The sequence below is a fragment of the Nematostella vectensis genome, chromosome 14 (genome assembly GCF_932526225.1).
Source record: "Nematostella vectensis chromosome 14, jaNemVect1.1, whole genome shotgun sequence".
NCBI lineage: Eukaryota > Metazoa > Cnidaria > Anthozoa > Actiniaria > Edwardsiidae > Nematostella > Nematostella vectensis.
The window spans coordinates 2,622,069-2,635,964 of record NC_064047.1 but is presented as its reverse complement, the minus strand read 5'-3'; the positions used below and the strand labels follow the sequence as shown (position 1 = coordinate 2,635,964).

At 41.9% G+C, this 13,896-nt stretch overlaps 2 protein-coding genes across 7 annotated transcripts in view; both read right to left on the bottom strand.

The window, feature by feature from the left end:
• Positions 1-281: 281 nt before the first annotated feature.
• LOC116612862 overlaps positions 282-13,896 on the bottom strand; it is a 41,453-nt gene continuing 27,838 nt past the window's right edge. For 2 of the 5 annotated variants that reach the window (XR_007306517.1, XM_048721726.1), the window contains 2 exons: positions 1,616-1,671; positions 282-1,471 (listed from right to left, as the gene is read on the bottom strand). Coding sequence is in view for 1 of the 5 variants with exons in the window: in XM_048721726.1 (XP_048577683.1) it covers positions 578-1,387 (810 nt within the window). In the remaining 4 variants the exon portion in view is untranslated. Of the gene's footprint in view, positions 1,472-1,615; positions 1,672-1,793; positions 3,070-3,281; positions 4,236-5,485; positions 6,098-13,896 lie in introns of those variants that run through there. The other 3 variants (XR_007306516.1, XR_007306515.1, XR_007306514.1) reach the window with 3 other exon arrangements.
• The window catches only part of LOC5515605 (stimulated by retinoic acid gene 6 protein-like), a 22,115-nt gene continuing 14,449 nt past the window's right edge, over positions 6,231-13,896 (bottom strand). The window contains exons 16-19 of one of the 2 annotated variants that reach the window (XM_048721725.1): positions 13,014-13,121; positions 12,257-12,420; positions 8,459-8,599; positions 6,231-7,279 (exon numbers count right to left, since the gene is read on the bottom strand). In XM_048721725.1, the coding sequence (XP_048577682.1) occupies positions 7,098-7,279; positions 8,459-8,599; positions 12,257-12,420; positions 13,014-13,121 (595 nt within the window). In that variant the 3' untranslated portion in view covers positions 6,231-7,097. The remainder of the gene's footprint in view (positions 7,280-8,458; positions 8,600-12,256; positions 12,421-13,013; positions 13,122-13,896) is intronic. The other variant, XR_007306513.1, reaches the window with a different exon arrangement.

Here is a 13,896-nt window from a genome sequence, read left to right as displayed (position 1 = left end):
ACTAAGGCTATGAGGGATCCCTATAGTTTTCACTTTTTTGGGGGTAAAACTCAAAACGGGGGGGGGGGGTACTCTCCTCGGGGTCTACCTCAACGAACCTAAGGCTATGACTGAACGCCTCTGTCAGAATCGGTGCTGAAACGCATAGGCGAACAAGGAAAGAGAACGGGCTTGTCCGCTCTGGGGCTTACCCCTTATCGCCTATCTCTAAGCCTACAACCTACCCCTAGTTAATTTTTTATTAAAGTTTAAAATGTGAAATTGACATTACACTGGCGACATTTGATTTCTTCACTACTTTTAATTATAAGTTCTGTCTGTTTGATAATCCCAGCCTCGCCGGATTAATATAAATGTGCTACTTTACAGTTACAGTTACATGCCTATACAATCACTTTTACCTAACGTTGCGTTGGGACAGAAATGATATCCCGAAGTAAAGAGTCCTCGTTCTGTATCACGATAGGACACCCATCCCTATGTTCCACTGAAGATTTGCGTGTGCGCATATGTTAGCGAGTAAAAGTTAGGGACGACTAACAATTTGTCTATTCAGCAAGTGACCCCGGCTACAAATTTAATAGAATTCTACCATAGAGAAGTTACCATATGTAGATTTGTTAAAGCCCTCGTAACGCCATAACGCCTCGCAAAACGTACGCATGTTTTCTGTTGCACATAACAGTACTAGCGCGCCGTGATTAGCCATATGCGAGTGGCTATCAAAGTAAGCAATTTGAGTGCCGCTGATCACGAAAAGTGCAGACCTACAACTTATCGTAAGGCAAGCTAGATTGAAAGACCCCACAGGAGGAACGGCATTTTGTAGCTGATATACGATTGTTGTTTCCTCGTGCGGATCTTCTAGGCGGACGGGTAAGGTCTCACGAATGGAGCAGTCAAACCATGGTGCGAGATAGCCTGCGGCTTCCTCTATGGACAGGTACCGCGTGGGAAGGCTGCTCCTTTGCAGGTCATAAATCCTGTTTCCCTGCTCGATACCTGCGCACATTGCAGCAACGTTACTCTCTGGGAGCAAAGCGGACGGACGCGGGAGCAAAAGAGATTTGCTCCAGAAAATATGGCCAATTACCAAGGCAATTACGCTGCATGCACTGCTTCCGTTTCCACCGTTGAATGTTCCTTGACTTATTGTTTCAGGGAAACACCAGGCGTGGACGCCTTGGCCTAAGTCTTTGGACTGTATGGCTATAGACGGAGTGGGGTCGTCTCCTTCGTCATCGCTACTCTCATCAGACTCCTCTTCGTCATCTTCTTCCTCCTCGTTTTCTTCTTCATCAGGCGTCTGCAGAGTGTCACGGAACTCGTCCAAGTCTTCATTCAGTACAGGGGCAAAGGAAGAAAAGCCTGACCAAATTTGCCGCATCGCAAATTCGATCCCTTGTTGAACCAGGGCCAGCTTTCCCCTGAGGACACCCTCTCTGAGGGAGTTGGATTCGTAACGTCGTCTCTGCCGATATAGAATAGTATAATAATGAATTTACAACATAACAAAAATATATTGATATATTGATATTCAATTGCTCGTCGAATTCGAATTAGCGCTAATATTGCACTACATATGCATTTTGTTGGCTGGATTAAACTTGATCACCTGTTGTGGGGGCTCAGTTGTGATATCTATCGGCAAAACCTGGTTGCCTGTGTCACCTGTTAAAAGAAAACAAGCATATTTAATTTTACTATTGGAAACACTTTTCAACATTTATCATTACTTCTTATCAATGTAATATTTTTGGATTACAAAATCAATTCAGGAAAGGCAATATTACCTGCAAGAAAGTCTTCAAGTTTTTCTTTTTGCAGCTACAACGACGGTAACAAGTTTCTGCAGTAGTAAAGCAAAAAGGAGCGCATCTCCCTTTTCACCACCTGTCTTTCCTCGGTGTGCCGCCGCCTCTCCATCTCTAAGTCTACCAGAAGACGCTTGGTGCGCACTGGAACTAGAAACGAAATAGACAAAACAGAAACAAAAATAAAAATCAAATGCCTATCACTGCGTTCCATTAGCGACCCAAGTCGAGAAAAGTGGCTGTTTATCAGTTCGACCTCTTCGCCTGTTGTTGCGGCAACACCCTCCTGCCATCGCCCTCCCCACTGCGGCTGTTGAAATAATACTCGCAACATGGTAACATCTGACAAATGTAAGCCCATTTTACAATAATAGGAACTGTACATATACTTAACGTGGTGACCTGACAGTTCCAGGAATGTGCCTTGGCGTGCATAACTGATAAGGCGGGCTTCATTTTTGACGCTGTGTCTGGATCATGCATCCGCAGCCAGGGCCAGTACTGACAAACTACGTCATACCAAAAAATTCGACTTCCTTTGGCAGAAAGTATGTTGTCTGGAGATGTCTGGAGTGCGCGTACCCATAAATCTCCCCGTGAAACATGTTCACTGCATTATGGGCAAGGGCATGTCTACATCCGGCGATTTCGAGACCTGTTTCAGAAAGGTTTTTCCTCTTCTTTACCACATTCCCTGCAGCACGCCAGTTGCTTTCGCCACACATGCCATTAGAACTATCACTCTGGAATCAAGAATGTCATGGATTGCATAGAAAAAATGGGTTGCTAAATCAAACATAAACCAAATACGGTGGTACTCCGATTTGGAGTTGGAAAGAGTGAAGAAAAGGAATACTCCCGTAAAAAAGTACTCCCTTTAAAGTAACTTTAAAGCAGAAACCAGCTACCTGCACTATTATGCTGGTTATTTTAATCTAAGCTTACCATGTTTTAATCTGAGCTAATCCAGCTCCTTTGCTTTACTAACTTAAATGTTGTGAACTCAAAAGTTTTACAAACATAGAATCAAGTTGTACATTATGAAGTAAATGAGCTTTGCACAAAACAGTACTCACGTTACTGCAGATGCGAACCGGTAAAGCTTCATGTAACCATCAACGTGCATGGAATGTGGCAGGTCGTCACAGGCTGGGCAGGTCATCCAGTCAAGTTGGCGGATTTTATCTATCTCAAACTGGCAATATTTCCATTCACGGAATGCTGTCCGGAATGTCTGTGGATTGACTGTGCCAACCTACAGAAGAGATAACACAAGGACTGTATTGGCTGGAATAGGATACATTGAAAACTACCACAATAGTACAGTGTAATTGTCAATCAGTGGCATGCCAAATGCATCTTCAGTAACTATTTTGTCATATGATGATATTTATGCTGGAAAAAAGTCCTGTTGTGACAAGATATGATAGAAAACAACATCCAAAGAGTGGATTTCAATACACTTACTCGTCATCGAGGGCCTAATGCTTGACGTAGGAGATGACGTCATCGTGGGCCTAGTGCTTGACGTAGTAGATGACGTTATCGTGTTTCTAATGTTTGACGTAGTGGATGACGTCATCGTGGGCCTAGTGCTTGACGTAGGGGATGACGTCATCGTGGGACTAATGCTTGACGTAGGAGATGACGTCATCGTGGGACTAATGCTTGACGTAGGAGATGACGTCATCGTGGGACTAATGCTTGACGTAGGAGATGACGTCATCGTGGGCCTAGTGCTTGACTTAGTAGATGACGTTATCGTGGTTCTAATGTTTGACATAGTGGATGACGTTATTGAGGGACTAATGCTTGACGTAGTGGATGACGTCATCGAGGGCCTAATGCTTGACGTAGTTGATGACGTCATCGTGGGCCTAGTGCTTGACGTAGTAGATGACGTTATCGTGGTTCTAATGTTTGACGTAGTGGATGACGTTATTGAGGGCCTAATGCTTGACGTAGGGGATGACGTCATCGTGGGACTAATGCTTGGCGTAGGAGATGACGTCATCGTGGGACTAATGCTTGACGTAGTGGATGACGTCATCGAGGGCCTAATGCTTGACGTAGTTGATGACGTCATCGTGGGCCTAGTGCTTGACGTAGTAGATGACGTTATCGTGGTTCTAATGTTTGACGTAGTGGATGGCGTCATTGAGGGACTAATGCTTGACGTAGTTAATGACGTCATCAATGGTCTAATGCTTGACGTATTTGATGACGTCATCGAGGGACTAATGCTTGACGTAGTAGATGACGTTATTTTGGTTTTAATGCTTGACGTATTTGATGACGTTAACGAGGGACTAAGGCTTGACGAAGATGATGACGTCATCGAGGCACTGATGCTTGACGCAGTTGGTGACGTGATTAAGGGTCTTGTGCTCGACAGGTGTTCGGTCCACCTGAAGGCTGACGCTAGTACAAATGGATCAAATTTTGAAAATATTCCGTTTTAATTTTGATAAAGTATAGTGTACACGAGTCAGGCGAACGCAGACCACGAACACAAGGGTTTCGTTCTAGTAAAAACGAATTGTGAATAAGTGAACTACCTCACTAAACTTCTCAAACTCGGTCGCTATCTTAAAAGACGAGAAGGCTTGAGGTCGGAATTTTATTTGTTAGGTGAAACGAGTAACCAAGCACTGTTGTTTTATATCCGATTAAACAATTAGCCGATGGAAATGGATGCTTTGTGTAACTCGGCAATATGAGCGGGAGCATAAAATGGCGGCGTGATTGGCCTTCTTTCACAACGAAATCCCAATATCATGATTTCCGTATGGCTACGTTCTATTCTGTTATAAATTAATAAATTTGAAGTCGCATTATAGTAACCAAAAACTTTTGCACAGAGTTTACATTGCTGCCTTGTAATCGGTATTTTTATTTATTATTCTTTAATCCATGGTATTTCTAAAAGGTATTTCATGTCTTTTTTTTAATAAATAATACTTGGTAGCTATCAAAGGTTTTATCTAATTTGCATTTTTGGTTCGCTTGATTTTGCTCCTCGTCGACTTTTTGAATTTTTAACATCTTCTGATATGTAGAAAATGCCATATAATAACTGATAACAGCTGATAAGACCGATTCTTATCTAATATAAGACATCTAATTCCTCTGTATTTCTGGTGTTTCGTATTTATCTAGTTCTTGAACACCAATTTTGTCAAGTGGTTCAATATTGCTCGCATTCTTTTTTCTCAAAACAAACATACGCTGATAAATCATTTCAATAATCTATTATTGGAAGTTTTGAGAAGAGATGTTTTCGTCAATGATAAAAATCTTTAAATACGGTCACAGATAATCAAAGACGAGAATGAAAAAAGGTTTAACCATTCCTTTCATTGTGCCATATGATCTCTTCGAAAGAATACTAAAAAAATGAACATTTTTGAACATTGCTACACATTAACCTTATTGCATTGTTTTCGGTTGCTTGAACTAGCTGGGGATGGATATTCGTGCTCGTTCTCGGCGTGAGAACCTGCGAGTTGCGTCACATAGCTTCATTTGTTTAGTAGAACGAATGGTATAGAAGGAATCATGATGAAAATATAGCTTAAAAGGTGTCCTCTGGGAATGGTTCTTACACCGGGATGAAGCCAATATTCGGTATTTTTCTTAAGTGTAAACTTTTTAGTTGTCTACCAACTCACTTGTCTCCGTCGTATTCGCCGAACTTCCATCACTGGCACTGCCAGCCACAATGACGATGATCCACACAAAGAAGCTCTTTTGCCACAATGGAGCCATGAGCATTAAAAAGGTTTTTTTCCACAATGGAAATTGGATTACTCGCAGTAAGGTTTTTTTCTACAATGGGACAGAATGGCTTTGATAAATAAACGAACGAACAGCGCAAAAGGTTCTGCAAGTGGTAACGAGTGCACCCGGATTCGCCAATCCGTCACTCGCATAGGCGATATTACGTCTTATATGTGACAGGCTCGTAAACAGTCATCCGCGTGACAAGCGCGTTAAGCCCTCTCTAAGGCAACCTCATGCGCAGTGCTCTTTGTGTCGCTTTGCCTTTGTTCCACATTAACCTCTGCTGGAACGAGCCGGATTTCGCGTTAGCGAACCTTCTAGATTTCGGTGGCTACATCCAGACCTTCGCTTACTTGCTCTCTTCTTTCGCGAGCTCGAATCGGGTGTGGTCAATGAAACACCATATAGAAAAGCTCTTTCAAAAAAGAAAGATCAACACCCTGTTATCGCTAAAGATATTGAGGTCTCTGACATTATTTCCAACTTGGAGGTCGCAATAGTTTGAGGTATATTTTCGATCAAATAATATGGAACAAAGGAATCAAGCTACACACAGAAAGCTCTGCTCAAAAAGGTTTTTTTACGGACGAGAGAGAAGAGGGGGGAGGGGAAGGAGGAACCATGCAAGACCGCTTTTATCTCAACGCATTTATTAAAAATTACAATTATAAAAACGATATGTATTCAAAATACTTGAAATGCTAATGTTATTAACAGATACAAGACTTGTTTTCCATAACCAGTGTTTGGCATTCATCATTTTCCATTTTCTTATAGTCAAACTTAATTGATATAGATGTATATTAAGGAATATTCTTTTTGCAATAACTTTGGCTTGGATTCAAATGTAAACATCTCCGAACATCTATCAAGAAACAGTAAGTCCAAATACCAAAAAGCTGGTTAAGTGATACTCAAGCGGCTATCCCCAAGACGCGTGCTTACATATGGCAACTAGAATAAACGAAAACGCATCTAACTGTACCGTTAGAGTGGTTTTCAAAATCATTTGTAATACTATTTAGTTTATTTAGTACTAATACACTGTAATGTATTTGTTCTCTTTTGTTCTGGCTTGACTATTACACTGTAATTATTACATTTTGTTTCACGGGATTTTGAAAAACACTTTAACCAAATCGGCATCTGACAAGTATCTATTTTTCTAAAGTGTTTTGTTACACTTCTAACATTATTACCAAACTAACATTACTAACTTGTGGTATTATCAAAAACTTTTATCACCAAAGGGGTTTAAGATCCAAATGTTCCTTTTTTCCTTGAAATGTGTTAAACATGTTAAGCCCTGTGCAAACTGCGCCAGCACCCACCAGCCAGCATTGCTGGCGAATTCTTGTTCGACTGACCACAAGACAAACGAAATGTCAGTATGTCCATTTCCCATTTTGACATTTCCTTTGTCCTATAGTCAGTCAAGCAAAAATTCGCCAACAATGCTGGCAGGTGCTGGCGCAGTTTGCACTGGGTTTTAAGCCCTGCTTAGATAGGCAAATCTCTGCGCTGCATTTTATTTCTTTCGAGAGCATTCTGCAATACCAGGTCATCGGATTTCCTGTACTTCGCTAGCCCAGGGTTACGCAGGAGTGTCACTGCCACGAACCAGCGGTTGGCTGCTGGTCTCCTTCGAAATAATGGCGGGCGCCTTTCTTCTTCTAAGCCAACTGGTGAAAAACGTTGGACTATGATATGAAAGGCCGACTATATGTCAAAGATGAGATCAACACAAATCTTCTCACTTTATCAAGGCTATAAACTGGTTAGGTAATAAAAATTTACAAACTAATCATGTTCATATAATCTTTCATGTGTAAGCATTCGACATCAAGGGACAACAGACAAACACGGCAAGCACTGATAATTTCCATTCCTAGACAGTTTTAACCCTTTTACTCCTGGGTACTTTTGAGCAAAATTGTAAGAAAAACAGACTGAAAACAGAAAACGCTAATGGGGGTACTTTATGCTTGCATCTTCTCGAAATGAGCAACAACTATCTAAGATACTGGTTTCAAAAGGGACGTCTCTGCGTAAGAAGGGTGCTACGGAACCGTTCCTCACCACCATAGGGGCCCTAAATGGTGACCACTATTTTTCCACACACAGTTGAGTGATGCTTCAACCCATTCGCAGATTAAGTATCAGAATTTTCTAGAATCTTCTCGTGTTTATACAGTACTACATTTAGAGTTGCCTCGCCGGAGATACGCTCATACTTGAAAAGAAGAGATATGACAGGCATTCGTTTGCAACGCGACGATCCGCCCCCCACCCCCCACCCCCCTCCCATTAATCTATCTATCAATCTATCTCTTCTATTGATTTGTATTTGTCAACAGGGGAGTGCCTGAGGAGAGGGCTAGATTTAACGGTTATTTTATCACTTCTACATTTCGGGAGGTGCCTCGAGAAACGTCTATAAACGACATGACGGAAAAACATGACTTAACGCTTAAAATAAGCTCATTTCAGATCTAATAAGGCGGAAAATTTCTCTAAGTACTTAGTGAGTAATAGCAAACAAAATATCAAATGCGACTTTTTTAAAATTGATGCGGCTTTTTGTAAAGTGTCAATTTGAAATTTTAGCTTTTCGTCCCTGAGGTCATACAAAGCGCAAGGATGATTAAGGAAAAAATATCTTAAAAAGCAAAAATCTGGGTATGTGCATTTCGGCCTAACGTTATTTGTGTTTCAAAAATGAGTCCGGAATACAAGGAACCGATGGCCATTGTAATAAATTGTGTCTTCACTCTCTATCTCGAATTGCGAATTTACAGGTTTTTTCGTCATGTCTCTATAAACTAAACTATAATACAGTGTGTGTCATCAAACATACTCACCAAAGGCGGCTTCTTCGAGATCCACGGCGTTATTTGTGTGTCGCTGCCAGGTTGCGTTCAAAAGCAACTGACAAAATACCAGCATGACGGGGTGGCTGTGGGCTTTAAGGACGTTGATGAAACCGACGTACGACAGGTAGCCTGGTAACGAGTGCACAAAAATACAGTAAGCGAACAATTCGACTATATTAGAGTGGGGCAATGAAACGGGGCTGGGGGTCTCGCGTAATGGTAGTACTTTGCCAATGTTCCCATGCTATATTTTAGCTATGTTCACATTGGAAAACGGTTAACTATCAGCGGGGTCATTATTTTCTTAATTAATTTTTTTAATTGTTTAAACACATTGACCCCTCAACCGGCCTGTACCGGCTTTGTGAAGTACCCACAACCCCAAAAATTCATAAAAGCAAACTAAACACAACAAGATGAAGATACTCAGGCGTCAGTCTAAGGGATAAATGGTCTTGAAGATATACATCCAACCAAGGTGTTGGCAACTACTCTTAAGCCAAATAATAGCACAGGTTCTTTGACAAATTTCAAATCGAACAAGGAAAGAAAAGCAGAATCACCCCTCTCAATAAAACGCTCAAAATACCACACAAGGGAGAGAGATCAGCAAACACAGCTCAAGACACAAATAGATACCTTTATTCTGATCCTCCAGGTTCATTTCCATGGCCTCAAAACACAATGTCCACTCCTTGAAGGCTTGTAAAACCACGAAGATGCCTTTACGGATTGCAAAGCATTCTGGGAGATCCATGGAAAAATTCACGAGAGGAGGGCCAGTCAACACTCCTCTCCCCAAAGTCAGATTGTTTTTTAGAAGTCATTTCACCCCGAAGCCAAACAAATCAATCCCAGGTCATACAGACCCAGAGTAGCAGTGTAAACAATTTTGGAATTAATTTGGTTTCAGAAAAGAAAGCATTTAGGAGAGCTGTGGTGATTCATTAGAAAATTATCTTCTCATCCAGGAAAAGCCAAACAAAGAAAAACATCATGAATCCACCTTTGCTTGCAAATATCCATAAGCAAAGCACTCAATTATGCCCCAATAGACTTCATGATGTCCTGAGACAATCTCCTAATATGCTCATAGCTGTATTATTGATAAAAAATACAAGCAACCATCAACTTGTGCTGGCTTCAGCACAACGACGAGGAATTAAAAGTGGGGACCGCAAAGCACTGTTGGAAATCTTGGATACCGCTGACTAGGTGCAGCTGTGTTTGACTTTGATGGGCTGTATAAAACTCAGAATAGGGGGAAAGGTATCTGTTTTCAGTCTGTTTTTTGTAAATTCAGCTCAAAACTAGCCAGGAGTCAATGGGTTAAGAGGTTTCTTGGAAAAAGTTGTGTCACACGCTGTGCCTAGGGATGATCAACTTGATATCTAGTGGGTCGGAAACAATATACAAAATAAATATTTTTCGAGCAGGCCAAGAGAACAAAAGGTCCTTGGCTGAAAGGTACTGCGTTATTCCACAGAGGGTGTTTAGCCTTGTCCCTGTGTTGGTACTGTCACATTAAGCGCGTACTTACCTTTGTCCAGTGTTGGTACTGTCACATTAAGGGCTTACTTACCTTTGTCCAGTGTTGGTACGGTCACATTAAGGGCGTACTTACCCTTGTCCAGTGTTGGTACTGTCACATTAAGCGCGTACTTACCCTTGTCCAGTGTTGGTACGGTCACATTAAGGGCGTACTTACCTTTGTCCAGTGTTGGTACTGTCACATTAAGGGCGTACTTACCTTTGTCCAGTGTTGGTACGGTCACATTAAGCGCGTACTTACCTTTGTCCGGTGTTGGTAATGTCGCATCAAGGGCGTACTTAGCCTTGTCCAGTGTTGGTACGGTCACATTAAGCGCGTACTTACCTTTGTCCAGTGTTGGTAATGTCACATTAAGGGCGTACTTACTTTTTTCCAGTGTTGGTACTGTAACATTAAGGGCGTACTTACCTTTGTCCAGTGTTGGTACGGTCACATTAAGGGCGTACTTACCTTTGTCCAGTGTTGGTACTGTCACATCATGGGCGTACTTACCTTTGTCCAGTGTTGGTACTGTTACATTAAGGGCGTACTTAACATTGTCCAGTGTTGGTACTGTCACATCAAGGGCGTACTTACCCTTGTCCAGTGTTGGTACGGTCACATTAAGGGCGTACTGACCTTTGTCCAGTGTTGGTCCTGTCACATTAAGGGCGTACTTACCTTTGTCCAGTGTTGGTACAGTCACATTAAGGGCGTACTTACCTTTGTCCAGTGTTGGTACTGTTACATTAAGGGCGTACTTACCTTTGTCCAGTGTTGGTACTGTTACATTAAGGGCGTACTTAACATTGTCCAGTGTTGGTACTGTTACATTAAGGGCGTACTTACCCTTGTCCAGTGTTGGTACGGTCACATTAAGGGCGTACTTACCTTTGTCCAGTGTTGGTACTGTCACATTAAGGGCGTACTTACCTTTGTCCAGTGTTGGTACTGTCACATTAAGGGCGTACTTACCTTTGTCCAGTGTTGGTACTGTCATATCATGGGCGTACTTACCTTTGTCCAGTGTTGGTATTGTCACATTAAGCGCGTACTTACCTTTGTCCCAGTATTGGTACTGTAACATCAAGGGCGTACTTACCTTTGTCCAGTGTTGGTATTGTCACATTAAGGGCGTACTTACCTTTGTCCAGTATTGGTACTGTCACATCATGGGCTTACTTACCTTTGTCCAGTGTTGGTACTGTCACATCAAGTGCGTACTTAACATTGTCCAGTGCTGGTACTGTCACATTAAGCGCGTACTTACCTTTGTCCCAGTGCTGGTACTGTCACATCAAAGGCGTACTTACCTTTGTCTTAGTATTGGTACTGTCACATCAAAGGCGTACTTACCTTTGTCCCAGTATTGGTATTGTCACATCATGGGCGTACTTACCTTTGTCCAGTGTTGGTACTGTCACATCATGGGCGTGCTTACCTTTGTCCCAGTATTGGTACTGTCACATCATGGGCGTGCTTACCTTTGTCCCAGTATTGGTACTGTCACATCAAGAGCGTACTTAACATTGTCCAGTGCTGGTACTGTCACATTAAGCGCGTACTTACCTTTGTCCCAGTGCTGGTACTGTCACATCAAAGGCGTACTTACCTTTGTCTTAGTATTGGTACTGTCACATCAAAGGCGTACTTACCTTTGTCCCAGTATTGGTATTTTCACATCATGGGCGTACTTACCTTTGTCCAGTGTTGGTACTGTCACATCATGGGCGTGCTTACCTTTGTCCCAGTATTGGTACTGTCACATCATGGGCGTACTTACCTTTGTCCCAGTATTGGTACTGTCACATCAAAGGCGTACTTACCTTTGTCCCAGTATTGGTACTGTTGCATTAAGGGCGTACTTACCTTTGTCCAGTACTGGTACTGTAACATCAAAGGCGTACTTACCTTTGTCCCAGTATTGGTACTGTTGCATCAAAGACGTACTTACCTTTGTCCCAGTATTGGTACTGTTGCATCAAAGACGTACTTACCTTTGTCCCAGTATTGGTACTGTTGCATCAAAGACGTACTTACCTTTGTCCCAGTATTGGTACTGTTGCATTAAGGGCGTACTTACCTTTGTCCCAGTATTGGTACTGTTGCATCAAAGACGTACTTACCTTTGTCCCAGTATTGGTACTGTCACATCAAAGGCGTACTTACCTTTGTCCCAGTATTGGTACTGTAACATCAAGGGCGTACTTACCTTTGTCCCAGTGCTGGTACTGTCACATCAAAGGCGTACTTACCTTTGTCCCAGTGTTGGTACTGTTGCATTAAGGGCGTGCGGTCAATGCGAGGGAGGAACACGAAACCGAGAATCAAGCTCTTTAGTCCACGAATGACGGCAGAAACAATCCCCACGATGACGTTATACATGAAGAACACCAACGACATCACGCAGAAAAGGCGTCTTGAAAGATAAGATAGCGAATCATACGGACATGTGTTGTTTAGTATTTTTCGAAGGGGGTAGGGGGTATTCAGTGATAAACACATCTTGGGGAAGGGTCCGACCACGGGCTATAGAATAATCTGACTCCGAAATGAATTGTTATGCCTAGTCAGTGTGTTAGTGTTGAATACAAGCACGTATTCCTACGCGCCGACTGATTTGAACTGTTGCGGTATTTTCAATGGAATTCGGTAAAATTAAGCATAAGGCTTTATTTTGAGACGGGGTGTGTGTGTGTGTGTGGGGGGGGGGGGGGATGGATGATTTCGTGTGAGCAAGATATATTTTTTTCTTCTTGGCTATTGGGCAAGATTTTCTCCCCCTCTATTGGTGGTGTGAAAGATACTTTCCTCCCTGCAGGATTTTTTTTCTTGTAAAAAATGGCTTGCAGGACATTTTGTTTCAGAATCATCCACCCCCCACCCCCCTCCTCGAAAGTTAAATGATCCGTCCCTTAGATTTCTGCTTATTATTTTTTCGTCCAATATTGGATAAAAACAATAACAAAGGTGTAACTGACATGGGCTTATTACAAACAAAGCTGAACTTACTGGTTGTCAATGGTAACAGTGACGTCAGGCAACTGTCGATCACGGAAGACGAACAGCGAAAGTAATTTCTGAATTGCCATAATCAGTACAGTGACAACAAGTACAGGCCTTGAATTAAAAACAATAAATTAATTGCATTGTTGATCTCTGTTATCCTATCATCGTACTTTGTAGCGATGTCATTATATAATTCTCATTACAAAGCACTTTCCCTTATTTTTTTTTGCTTCCCAAACAAACTGAGCTACTTCTTTTTTGGTTGCACTCCCCTGTTTCATACTAATCACCTTCATTGCAGGAGGCATTGCTTTTAGATTCTGTTTTGTTGCTTTCCAGGCCAAAATATGGAATAAACGCCCCTCCCCTGCCCGAATGTTGAAGATGCGGAGCGCGAGCTACAACGGCGAAAAACAATTTCAAATTCAAAAAGCCAGACGTGAAATCTACTCCAACCTTGAAAACTTCAAGTTTCAAGGTCTATCGAGTACAGAAACGTTTGCACTGAAAACTTATCCTTGTTCGCTATGATAAAAATAAAGTTCCACGCTTGTCTATACTTTTTTGGGACTACAAAAATGAGTACATTTTATTAAAGCTAGTTTAGAGTAGAGCGTTAAGTATGATATCATATTACCCCTGCCGCCGCCGTCGTTGTTGCTTAAATTCCCTAGTGTTTCTCGAGGGAAGGGTATCGAAGCTTGATATCAAGTTATGTAAGACGCACTGTCTTAAATTCGGAAATGCTCAAATTGTACACAGATCTTGCATTAAAAAAGATACTGCTGTTATTTATGCGCCTTTTTAAAATAATAATGGTAGCGTAAAAACGACAGAATCCTTGTATCTGAAAGCAATAGGAATGTTCATAAGAACATAAACAAGG